The sequence below is a fragment of the Podarcis raffonei genome, chromosome 8 (assembly GCF_027172205.1).
Source record: "Podarcis raffonei isolate rPodRaf1 chromosome 8, rPodRaf1.pri, whole genome shotgun sequence".
In the NCBI taxonomy this organism is placed as follows: domain Eukaryota; kingdom Metazoa; phylum Chordata; class Lepidosauria; order Squamata; family Lacertidae; genus Podarcis; species Podarcis raffonei.
Genome location: NC_070609.1, coordinates 67,679,545 through 67,692,652, shown reverse-complemented (window position 1 = coordinate 67,692,652; position 13,108 = coordinate 67,679,545). Strand labels below are relative to the sequence as shown.

Sequence of the window (13,108 nt, the reverse complement as noted above, 5' to 3'; positions counted from 1 at the left end):
AATTTGAATCCATTCATCTGGTTTCTACCCTCTGAACCTGCCGAAAACAAGCTTGAGTATTCATCCTGATTTGCTTGCACAAAGCTTATGCAGTGCTTAGACCACGGGGGTTGTGGCCAATTTTAGCCTTACTCAGGGTAGACCCACTGAAACTTAATGGCCATGGCAAACTTAGGTTCATTCATTTCATAGCTCAGTTTGCTAAGAGCAAACTGTGTTTATGGAAGACAATCTTACTCAGCTATGAGTGATCGCCAGATGGGTGCTGATAACGCCAAGGTTGCTGGTTCGAGCACCGTATGGGTCGGCTGCCTATTCCTGTACTGACCACTGGTCTTGGTAGCTAGGGATGATGGGAGTTGTAATCTAAAAGCAGCTGGAGACCCAAGTTTAGGAAATACTGGACTAGATGATCCTCAGGGTCATCCTTCCATCTCAACAGTTCTATAATCCTATGGTTCCATGATTTCAGTGGGTCTATCAAACTAGCCATAGTCATTTATTTCAGTGGGGCTTCCTTGAGCAGAACTGGTACTGGCTACAACCCCATGGTCTAACCACCACATACTGTATTTTTCTGTGTATAACATGCCCCCGTGTATAAGACGCCTCTTATTTTTGAGGATTCCGAATTGAGAAAATGGGGGGATATTGTATCCGTGTATAAGACGAGCCACAATTCTGAACATAATTTTTAAATAATAAAAAAATCTACTCTTTTTTTTAAAAAAAATCATTTTTATTGATTTTCCAATAAAAAACATCCAATTAAATATCCAATCATAATACTTCAATTAAAAAATTAAAAAACTAAAATAAAAAAGATCAAATTATAGTCCAAATTGTATTTATTAATTTCCTGGGGCTCCCCATGGTCTGGATTTCTTATACATTCTAGTCTTATACATGGAAAAGTATGGTAAGCAAATCAGGCTTTAGAACAGATAATCTGAAGGAGCATCCTCTCTCTCTCTCTGAAACACATCTTGTCTTTAGCAAGATGCGCATAGAAATGCGCAAGAATGAACACCCCCGGAGCTGGTGCGTTTCATTCTGAACTGTGAGAAACATATGCTGAGGCATATTATGTTTGTTTGTTTGGAATCAGACATGTTGTGCCTGTCTGCCTGCCTGTCTGCTTGTAGTATGTCTTTAACCCAGAGAAACAATTAGACTCTCTTGGCTTTCGATTTGCCAGAGGAGAGGAGATTGCGGAGCAAGTGGATAAAAGCAGGCAGAGCGGAGCCTTCAGCAGTGCTTAAGGATGCCATGGGGGAGCCTTGGGCACTCTTCCTTGACTGTGCAAGAAGGGGGCTACCCCTGCAAAGTCTTGGAGGGCGTGTGGCAGCGAAAGAGGTGAAACTCTGCCTTTGCAATAGACAAATGTCAACTGCTGTCGTCAGACGCTTAGCAGTTTGTTCACACTGTCAAGGAATTATGCTTCTTTCAGTGGCCCAGCCAACCCCCTCCACCACCACTCCCACCGCAAAGATTGGTTTTGTGAACTAAAGCTGATTGAGCATGCTTGAACAACATAGACCCATGAATGGGTTGTCAGAGAGCTCACACTACAATACTAATACTGATATTTTTATGCTGCCCATCTGACTGGGTTGTCCCAGCCAGTCTGGGTGGCTTCCAATAAATCAAAAACATACAGCACAGTAAAACATCAAACATGTAAAACTTCCCTATACAGGGATGCCCTCAGATGTCTTCTAAAAGTTATATTAAATTTATTTCCTTGACATATGACGGGAGGGTGTTCCACAGGGCAGGTGCCACTACCGAGAAGGCCCTCTGCCTGGTTCCTTGTAACTTCGCTTCTTGAAGTGAGGGAACCATCAGGAGACCATCAGAGGAGGATCCCAGTGTTCAGGCTGAGCGATAGGGATGGAGACGCTCCTTCAGGTATACTGGGCTGAGGCCGTTTAGGGCTTGAAAGGTCAGCACCAACACTTTCAATTGTGCTTGGAAACACACCCTGCTTGGAGTGCATAAGGTGCCAGCTTCAGTCCCCTGCATATACAGGCAAAGCTGGGACAAACTCCCTGCCAGAAATCTTGGAGAGCCCCTGCCAGTCAGTGCATACAGTACTGAGCTAAATGGCACTGGCAGAGGAAGGGCAGTGCGGTGGGTGTGACCTGCCCCGGGTGTCATCCCTGAGGGGGGTGACATTGCCACCCAACCACCCTGGGACGCTCATCGTGGATGGTGCCACTCTGGGATACTTGCCCCGCCCCCATGGGCGGCTAGCCCCACCCCTGGGTGCTGGAGCAGCTAGCTCCACCTCCGCTAGATGGACCAATGGCCTGACTCAGTACAAGGCAGCTTCCTGCTGATAGAGCATTCTATGCCAGCGCTGCAGACAGGAACACACAGCACTCATTGCAGGCAAGAACAATCAAATAGTAACCCTGAATGTGCAAACTATATGGTGTGTGCAAACCAAAGTAGCAGCTGAAGTTTCCAGGCAGTTTCCCATATACTGTATTGCTAAGAAATGCTATGCTGATGCATTGAAGTTATAAAGGGGTGGGAAGCAGCCCCTGTCACATTCCATAAAATGCTAGAAGTGAACATTCGCAGACACACAACTGCTACCAAAAGTAATACATCAATCTGCTGCCAGCACTTGGAAACACAAACAGGTATGAATTCTGCTCAGCTTGGGTTACTTGGCATGGCGAGAGGTGGGTCTGCACCCCTGTTTCAACCACCTAGCTACAATAACAGAAGAATAGAAGAAGTGGACACTAGACTCCAGGCGGGGTCTGACCAAGGCAGAATAGAATGGCACTATTAGTTCTCGTGATCTGGACACTGTACTTCTGTTGATGCAGCTTAGAATTGCATTAGGGGTTTTTTTTGCTGCTGAATCCACTGTTGACTCTGTTACGCTTGTGGTCTGCTAAAACCCCAGATCCTTTTTCCATGTACTACTGCCAAGCCAGGTGTCCTTCACCCTGCATTTAGGCATCTGGTTATTTCTGCCCAAGTGTAGTACCTCAAATTTGTCCCTATTGAAATTGGTTGTGTTCAAAGCAGTTCACAATTTCAAGGAAGTCTCAACACAGTAAAAAAACAACAATGAAACATAAAAAGAGTTCAATAAATGTCACCAGTTGAAGACCTGGGTTCTATCCAATACTATTTCTACTTAGAGTAGACTCACTGATGTTAATGGATGTTAATGGACATGACTAACTTAAGCTCATCAATTTCGATGGGCCTACTCTGAGTATAATTTATTTTCACATGGCTACTTTTTCAACAAGCCTTTTAAGTGGAGATTGTTTTCTCTTAAAAACCCCCAAATCCATTCCAAATCTATACTTGATTTGTTGTTATATATATATATATGTGTGTGTGTGTGTGTGTGTGTGTGTGTGTGTGTGTGTATATATGAAATTGTTTTCATTGTGTTTCTATACATAACACTGTGTGTGTGTGTGTGTGTGTATTATTAAATTGCTTTGTGCTGTTTTGTAGGAAGTAATTCATAAACTGAATCAAATGCATGGACAGTGTCAATATAACACTGGAAGACACCCACAATGAACCATTCATTTAATGCACACCAAAGATTAACTGAGCAGAAAGCTCAGGTAAAAATATCACACAATAACTTCTCAGCAAATGAAGCCCCAAAGTAGGTGACATTAGCACCTAGTAACACCCCGCCCATTTCAATATTTTATTCTCAACTCTTTGGGAGATATTTTGGAAGCGATTCCCTTGTGAAGGGTTTTCAGGAATGGAAGAAGGAAACTGCTGGCAAACACAGAGGGGGTGTACCCAGTGCTGCTCCTACTCAGAGTATACCCATTGAAATTAATGGCCATGGTTCACTTCTGTCTATTAACTGCAGTAGGTCTGCTCTGGGCAAAACGCTGTTGGGGGCATCCCAGACTCTTTTGCCTATTCACAGTTCTTCTGGAAACAAAGCTCTAAACAAATGTTTGGAGGGTGCAAGAAGATGACAAGCAGTGAAGGGAGAGCCAATGGGGTGAATGGGGCAATGCCCCACCCATCTCTGACTGTCTTCTGTCAGATCCCAGCAAACTATCTTCTTACTTATAACCAATCAGGGGGTGGCAATGCCTTTGTCCACTGTTGGGCTTCCTGCCTCCTTCTGCCTATTGGTCCCAAGGGGAACCAACCGCCAAAGGTGTTCTTTCCTTTTCCAATACAAGTGGTACAACCAATTTCTATAAGAAGTTATCTTGTGAACTGCCCTAAGAGCTTGTGATGAAGGGAGCTATATTATTAACAACAACAATTCAGATCAATACCCTGAGGAGCAACAAATCTTAAGGCAGCGAGTAATGTACCCCACCTCCTGTTCCTGCCACAAGCCAACCAGACTGGGATGAAGATGCTACTTCCTGGACTATCAGAAGAGCCTGTTCTGGATCACATCAAAGGCCCACCTAGACTCTCATCCTGGTAGCTGATCAGGTGCCTCTGAGAAGCCCACACAAAAGGGGCATGAAGGTGACAGTGGACTCACATCCTTGCTCTCCAGCAACTGGTATTCAGAAGTAGACTTGGAGGCTCTGTCAAAGCCATTGACAGACCTTTCCAGTTCCAGGGAAGTGTCTGATGCCTTTGCAAAGCCATCTAACACAGAGGCAACCATTTCCACCTCTTGCTGCAATGAGCAGCTATGTACTGCATGAAGAATAATACTTTCCGGTTACTCCTGGTCTACTGATTTCAATGGGCAGCCCTACATACTCAGTTTGACTTGACTTGACAAAGTTACGTTTTGTTTTTTAATCTAGCTTTCCAAAGAAAATGTTATTGCACGTTGTTCTGCTTAATCGTAAAAACATTTAGTCTTTACATTAAGTGGTGGAAGTGGAGAATCCACAAATAAACACATAAGTGATTTTTGCATGTTGCTAGGTGTCTTTCGCTCGGACAAGTGTTGCTGGACTTCAACTCCCATCAGCCCCAGCCAGCATGGCCAATGGACAGAGAGGATGGCAGTTGTAGTCCACAATGTCTGGAGGGACTTCCCTCCTCTAGAGTGAACCTTGGTGGCTGAGACCTATGTGTGGTCCAGCCTCCTCTTTCCACCTGACAGTGGTGCAGCGTAGCAGTTAGTAGACTCTGGACTTAACAGCCAGGTTCCCTTTAAGGTGGTCAGTTTCACTTATTTCACAATGCCTGAGTCAGCCCAGGGTTAATAGACTCATAGAATCGTTCAGTTGGAAGGGACTCAATGGTCATCTGGTCCAACCCCCTGAAATGCAGGAATCTCAGCTAAAGCATCAGTGACAGGTGGCCATCCAACCTCTGCTTAAAAACATCCAAGAAGGAAAGTCCACAACCTCCAGAGGGAGACTGTTCCACGGTCGAACAGTCTGAAAGTTCTTCCTGGTGTTTAGTCGGAGTCTCCTTTCTTGGAACTTGAAACCATTGGTTCCAATCCTACCCACCCAGAGTAGGAGGTAACAAGCTTGCTTTCTCTTCCATGTGACAACCCTTGAGATATCACATATATCTAAACCGCAGCCCACCTTGGCCAGCAGTAAAGCTTCTGAGAAGCCCGTACTCCCCATCATCTGGTAGACTGTTCCTGAACACGCAGGCTCCATTCCGCAACGGAGACTACCAGCAGCCCCTGAGGGCCAGAGAGCTAGCCTATCCCTCTGGGGGATGCGGTGAGTGAGATGGCCGCAGGACGGATGCATCTCACACCCCTCGCAGTGGATCTCCATGTGCACAGAGGCTTCTGAGGCCACACGTCCAATTCTCCGCCCCGCTCCCCCCCCTATATATGCCGGATTAACCCTCTCTATCCTGGAAAGCTCTAGGGAAGCGCTGGGCAAGCCCTTTCCCCGGCGAGAGCGGAATCCACAAGAGCGCGCAGGCAGGGCGCAAAGGCCGGCGACGTGCCCAAGTCCTCGCGCTCGCCGGCCTCCTGGCGCGGCCCTGGCGAGGCAAGCGGGCGGAGCGGCGGCGGCGGCAGCAGCAGCCCCTCGCTCGCCGCCCCCTCCCCCCGCCAGTCTCCTCCCCGCGCCCCCTCCCCTCTGCTCCCCTCCCCTCGCCGCGCCTGCCTTTGCAGCATCCCGAGCCTTCCAGGCAAGCAGGCAGGCAGGCAGGCAGGCGGCCAGCCCAGCGCGCCTCCGTCCAGAAGCCGCGGCTCTCGCTCCCTCTTCCAGAGCGCCAGGCGGACACGGACGCGGACGGAGCGAGTGAGCGAGCGTCCAAGCGGGGCGCGAGCGAGCCAGGCAGCGCCCCCTCCCCGATCCTCCTCCCTACCCCATTCCAGCCCCCGATCCTCCTCCTCCTCCTTTCCCCCCCGCCGGCCTCGCCGCTCTCCTCGGAGCTCCATGGCCGCCTAGAGCCCCTGAGAGCGCCGCGCCATGGAGCCGCCGCCGGGCCCGGGTGCGCTCCTGCTTCGGCTCGGGCTCCTGCTATTGCCGCCGCTGCTGCGCCTGGCCGCCGCCGTGGAAGGTGAGTGCGAGCGGGCGACGGCGAGGATGCTGAGCCGGGAAGGGCGCCCCGCGACGGCCAGCGCTCGGGTTTTTTTTGTGGGGAGGTGGGGGGTAGCGAGAGGAAGGGGGAGGGTCGAGGGTAGGGGAGCCGAGGCCGCTCAGCACGAGCCCTTCCTCGGACCGGGAGAGCCAGCACCGCGTCGCTCTTTCTCCGGCTCCGGCTGCTGCTTCCAGCCCCCCTCGACGGGCGGCGCTCTCTGGGAAGCGGCCGCTGCCTTGGCAAACGCGCGCCGGAGCCCGGAGTCCAGGGCGCGCTGAGAGGCCGCTCCCTGGCCCGGTCTGGCCTGGCTGGCAGCGGCCGGGAGGAGGAAGGAGGCCCGGCCAGCGAGTTGCCTACGAGGATTTCGTGAGGGCGGCCCGGACTGGGCTGGGCTGGGCAGCAGTAGATTCTCCTACGGTGGCTCCTCCAACGTGGCTTTGCCATTTGGATTTTGAAAGCTGCCTCGCTTCTTGGCGTTGGCGCGGCTCTGCTTCCAGAGCGTGTTTGTGCTTTTGTGCTGGTGGGGGAATGGAAGGGGAACGGGCACGATGCTTGGGAGGTGGCCGCAGCCCGGGCTGGAACTTGCTTTCTCGTTTGGGGTTGCAGGAGGAGAATAGAGGAGCCCTCACGAACCAGTGGGAATGGTGCCTGGGCGGTCGCCTCATTCTTTGACATCCTTTGACAGGTGGCCGTCACCTGGGGTGCTTAGGGACACAGGAAGCAGAGGCAGGCCGTCTAGCTCAATATTGCCCACTCTGTGGCAGCTCTGTAGCGTTTCAGCAGGAAGCCTTTTCTAGAGATGCAAAGGGTTGCATCTGGGACCTTTTGCCTGTGAAGGCCTATCCCAAACAGGAACACTGAAAGCTGTGAGTCAGAGCATCAATTCATACAGCTCTATCTTGTCTACACTGACTGGCAGCAGCTCTCCAGGGTTCCAGGTAGTGGCTCTTCCCAGGTCTATAAGGTGCCATGAATAGAACTTGGGATCTTCTGCATGTCAAACCTTTCATCTTCCATGAGGACAGGATGGTCCTCATTAACTAGCAGGAATGATGTCCCCACACGAACGGCCTCATCCTGTGACAGTTGGCCAGAAATTTGGGGAGTGGGGGGAGCAGAAGAAAGGTGGGCTGCCCTTAGTGGCCAGCAGGAGCCAATCATGTTCTGCAAGGTGGAGTAACAATGGGCTGCCTTCACTGACCCTCTAAGGAGAAATGTGGTGGATGTTCTCATGTCACAGGTTTTGCCCTACCTGGTGCTTGTGCGTATGTGTTTATGAATGGGTTGCGCTCACGGCAGCAAGGCTGGTGCATGAATGGTCTCATCCTGCAGTCACACAGCTAGGAAGTGGTCTGGAGGGGGCGATGGACCGCCTTCACTTGCTTGTGCAACGCCATTTTGAGACACAAGTCGCAGGGCTGGTTCTGCTTCCCCCCATTATGTTTCCGCAGAGATAGAGCACCCATCTTCCTTCTCCATTTCCTGCTAGATGTGGGCCCAGATGGACCTGGAAGTTACCGCCTGGTGCTCTAGTATGCCGTGCTAAGTTAAAAGCCCAACTCTTGGCCATGTGCAATGTTCTGTGGTCTTCCTTCCCGGGGATACGCCAAGCACAAATCCAAGACATGACGTGCAACAGTCACTTTTAGGGGCGTGTCATTCCCCACCCCCACCCACGTCCAGGACTGAGGCAGGCACACATTTTCACTTCATGATTTGGGAGCCACCTACTGCCCTGTTGGAACTTTGACTTTTTTCTCCCCCAACTTCCTGGTGGTGAACTGGTGGCAACCACAGGTGCCAAATATTTTCGTTGCAATGCTGACCGCGTCACACTTGATTTGTGAGCAGGATTATTGTTGCAATATTTGGGGTTCTGCAGGCTTTTATGTATTTGCAGAAGTTCAAGGTATTGGGCAAGAGGGTTAAAAAATGGAGAAACACCCACTTGGGGGGCAGCCCCCCTCCATGCAGCCTCCATATGCTCTAGTTGTCTTGTAGCTCCAGATTCATCAGCCGTGACTTCCTTGGGTTTCTAAGGGTACTCTCAGATCCTGTCCTGTTGATTTGAATTTTTGGAGCGGGTAGATGGGTTCCAGATGATGTGACTTCTCATGAGAATTCCCCTACCCCAGTTAAAACCATTTAAACCACTGTTCTCTGCAACAAAATACTCAACGTGTGTGTGTGTGTTCAGGGAATCCACTACAATGTAAATATTGAGTTGTGTGTGGATGGATCACAAGCGTCAAGCAGAATGCTGGAGATCTATGAATGCAGCCACCAATATTATTATTTTTTAGCTTGGCGGGGCGTGTTGAGATTTCAGCCAAAGCAGCGTTTGGAGTGACTATTTAAATCTATTCTCATTTGTTTTCCAAACCCAAGATTCCTTCCTCCACACACCGCCAACGGGTTTAGGAACATAGGAAGCTGCCTTCTACCAAATCCAACCATTGGTCCATCCACCTCATTACTACATGCTTTCCAGCATTTCAGGCAAGGGAGCATTCCCATCCTTACCTGGAGATGCCAGGGACTGAACTTGGGACCTCCTGCATGCAAAGCTGATTCTCTGCTGCTTAGCTAAGGCCCTTCCTTATGATGCTCGGTCAGAAGCAGCTGAGAGAGAGAGATTGTGTGATTTAGAGCCAGCATGCAGCATGGAGGAAAGTGTGAACAACCCCTTTCCCCAGCTCTATTGGTGTAATCAAAATTGGAATCCCAGTGGCTATATATATTTATATAAAGCACTAAAGCAAAGAACGGAAAAAAGCTTGGGAGATCTGATAACAGCTCCCCTGTGTCAATTTCGGCATTAAGATTCTGCCAGACTTCTGTTGCTTCCCGGCCCCTTCCCCGCCCCATGTAAACTTGGTTACCTAAAATACTGTCATTGCAGGAAGTGCCCAAGTACAGGAAACACTCCTGTCTGAAACCCCGCAGAGCTGCTGTTAGTCAGAGTTGACAACACTGAGCTAAATGGATCAATTGTCTAGCAGCTTTCTATGTCTTAAGGGAAGGGCCTCAGCTCAGCAGTAAATCATCAGCTTTGCATGCAGAAGGTCACAGCTTCAATCCTTTGTCAAATCTAGCCAAGGGTTAGGTGCACCCCTTATGTAACTGATTGATCACCACATTCCTGCAGACAGCATCTTCTCAGGAGGTCTGTTCCTCACAATGTAGAAACGGGGCCTTTAGTGTGGTGGCACCGACCCTTTGGAAAACCTTGTCCTTGAATATTAGGCAGGTGCTGTTTCTGGTGCCTTTTCCGAGCAGTTTCCTCTTCCAGCTATCCTTTTAAGCCCAAAACTCTTCCCAGTGTTTGTCTGAACTGGAATTGTGTTAAAGGTTGTTGTTGTTTTAACTATGGTTTTGTTGCTTGCTGTTTGTGGCCCTTGGCTCCTTTGGGAATAATAACAAATAAATATATGGGAATTGCTGGGACGGGACCCCTGTCTGAAACTCTGGTGTGCTGTCACTGATCAGTTTCAACAGTACGAAGCTAGGAGAACCAATGACCAATGGCAGCTTCCTTTCTACTTCATACGCACAAAACATTTCATTCTCATTTATAGTGGTGAATCATAGAATCATAGAGTGCAACCCCCTGCAAGGCAGGAATATGGGGATTGAACTTGCAATTTTGGCATTATCAGCATCATGCTGCAACTGCAACCAGCAGAGCTGTCCAGAATCAAATACTGGCTGATCATGGTGGGAGTTCTGTTGTGATGTAAAACTTGGGTGATGGCTCCCAGGGGTCTTAGACTCCAACTCCCATCAGCCCCAACTGGTAGGGCCAAAAGGCAAGAGAATGATGGGAGTTGAAGTCAAATGATATCCAGAGGACATCACATTACCGGCTATCTCCCCCAACCACTGACATTTGGCTGAGCCTAGGCGTCTTGGTTGAGCCTGGAGAATTACTCAGTGCCTATCGACGCGGGTGGCACTGTGGGTTAAACCACAGAGCCTAGGACTTGCCGATCAGAAGGTCGGCGGTTCGAATACCTGCGATGGAGTGAGCTCCTGTTGCTCGGTCCCTGCTCCTTCCCTAGCAGGACCTAGCAGTTCGAAAGCACATCAAAGTGCAAGTAGATAAATAGGTACCGCTCCAGCGGGAAGGTAAACGGCATTTCTGTGCGCTGCTCTGGTTCGCCAGAAGCGGCTTAGTCATGCTGGCCACATGACCCGGAAGCTGTAAGCCGGCTCCCTCGGCCAGTAAAGTGAGGTGAGCGCCACAACCCCAGAGTCAGCCACGACTGGACCTAATGGTCAGGGGCCCCTTTACCTTTATAGAGATGAAGAGACTATATTTGAGATCTTTGGGAAAGCAAAGGGGTTTTGGGGAAGGCCAAGACTTATTTCCCTAGATTTGCGTTCTGCTTTCCTGACAATTATTGCCTCCTAGTTAAAATAAATGACAGGCAGATCCTGCCATCAGAGACAGATCCTGCTGTGGGAGAGAGTATGCCTCTGAATGCTAGTTACTCAGAGAGACAAGAAGAGTTTGGATTTGATTTCCCACCTTTCACTCCCCTTCAGGAGTCTCAAAGCGGCTAACAATCTCCTTTCCCTTCCTCCCCCACAACAAACACTCTGTGAGGTGAGTAGGGCTGAGAGACTTCAAAGAAGTGTGACTGGCCCATGGTCACCCAGCAGCTGCATGTGGAGGAGCGGAGACGCGAACCCGGTTCCCCAGATTACGAGTCCACCGCTCTTAACCACTACACCACAAGCAGGAAGTGTTAGTGTTGTACTTAGGACCTGCTTGTGTGCTTCAATTAGGGCATCTGTTTGGCCATGGTGAGCAGTGTTAGAAAATCAGATATATAATCTAATCACCAAATGGCACCTTTAACCTGGGTTACGGTCACCACAATGGAATGTCTAGGCCCTGTTTTTGCCCCCTAAGAGGAATAATGATAAATTATTATTATTAGTAGTAGTATTTTCATTTCTATACCACTTTATATTTTAAAGAACAAATCACAAAGTGGTTTACAACACATTAAAACATCAAATAAAACAACCCAGAATGAAACAAATGGAAGCTTCAAGGAAAATATTTCAGATCCTTCCCTCAGCAACATTTTGCTTTCCTCAGTCTGGCACCCAGAGATCTCCACGTGGTCGCAATTGAACCCACTCCAGTTGCAAAATGCGCTTGGCGCCTGGCTCTTTTCTAACACTGATAATGAGAATAGGATGGCGGACATTTAGAAGGGCTTCCTGTGTCTTGATCCAACAGAGCTCTTGTACCTGACGTTCTGAATTCACCTTTGCAGGTGTTGATGCCCTGTATTCACCAAACATTCATCGAGTGTTTTGTATTGGTTAGCAAGTCCTGCTCAGAGCAGACCCATTGTGAAACTAATAGACCTAAGTTAGTTGTGTTCATTAACTTGATGGGTCCACGCTTAGCTCTTGCCCATGGTATTTGACTATCTGTGACAAGCTTAGCATGCAATATAACTGATGATGTTTAGTAGCTGACATGATGCACACTTTCCTTTTTTTTTTGGACAGCGTTTAAGAGTTAACATGCAATGGCTTTCTGTCTTGAAGATGGTATGAGAAGGGTATAGGAACAAGAGAATTGCTTTCCTAGATCACAAGACCTTGAGGTCATGGTGGATTATGTTAACCATGATTTGGAAAGCCTGTGGTGTTTTGGAGCTTTTTTAGTTTACAGAAAAGGCGAGGATGGGGTGAGGTGACATGACTGAAGTTTATAAAATGGTACCTGGCATGGAGTAAGGAGACAGAGGAAAGTTTCTCTCTCACACACACAACAGCAGACCTGTGGACACCCAATGAATGTTGGAAGATTCAGGACAGAGGAAACAAAGGACTTCTTCATGCGGTACATGTGGTTAAACTATGGAACTCATTCCTGCAGAAGGTGGTGGTTCAGCAGGGCTCTTTTCCCCCTTTTCCTTTTCAGCAAAGCTTTTCTGGGGACTGGCAGCAATGTCTCTCTCAAGTTTCAGACCAGGAGGCTCTTGCAGCCTACTTGGAGGAATGAACCTGGGACTTTCTGCATGCAAAGCAGACGCCTAAATCTAAGCTGCAGCACTTAATGCTATTCTGTTCTAGAGTTGCATTCAATTGATGTGTTTGGCAATATTTGAGAGGTCCCAGCTTAAGATTTGTCATGTTCAGCACCTTATAAAAAATCAAAACAAGAGTTGCCAACAAGGCTAAAGCTCCAGGATTTTGACCATTGCGGGGGGGGGGGGGGGCAGAGTTCAGATTCAGAATTTACATGGAACACTGCATGCACTAGTTCTTGGATCTGTGGCCTAAGGCAGTTAAAGGTTTTGTAACACCTGAAGCTTTTTATTTTCACCAAAGTCAGCGTGAACAGTCGTGTGTGTGTGTGTGTGTGTGTGTGTGTGTGTGTAGAGAGGGGGGGAGCTGTTACACAAAAGCAAAATGATTCCTTCCCTTTCAATGCCTCTAAGTGGGCAGAGATGTAGATACTGTATTGGAGTGCACAATCCCCATTAGCAACGGCAAGCATGGCCAGTGACCAGGGATGATGGGAGTTGTAGTTCAGCAATATCTGGAGGGCCAGATGTAGAGCTTGAACGGGAAACATGTGGCCCTCTAA

At 48.8% G+C, this 13,108-nt stretch overlaps 1 protein-coding gene across 14 annotated transcripts in view; it reads left to right on the top strand.

The window, feature by feature from the left end:
* The first annotated feature begins 6,068 nt into the window (after positions 1 to 6,068).
* Positions 6,069 to 13,108, top strand: part of EPHB2 (EPH receptor B2) — a 119,080-nt gene continuing 112,040 nt past the window's right edge. For 4 of the 14 annotated variants that reach the window (XM_053400587.1, XM_053400583.1, XM_053400581.1 and 1 more), the window contains exon 1: positions 6,072 to 6,468. In XM_053400587.1, the coding sequence (XP_053256562.1) occupies positions 6,378 to 6,468 (91 nt within the window). In that variant the 5' untranslated portion in view covers positions 6,072 to 6,377. Of the gene's footprint in view, positions 6,469 to 13,108 lie in introns of all 14 variants that reach the window. The other 10 variants (XM_053400584.1, XM_053400590.1, XM_053400582.1 and 7 more) reach the window with 4 other exon arrangements.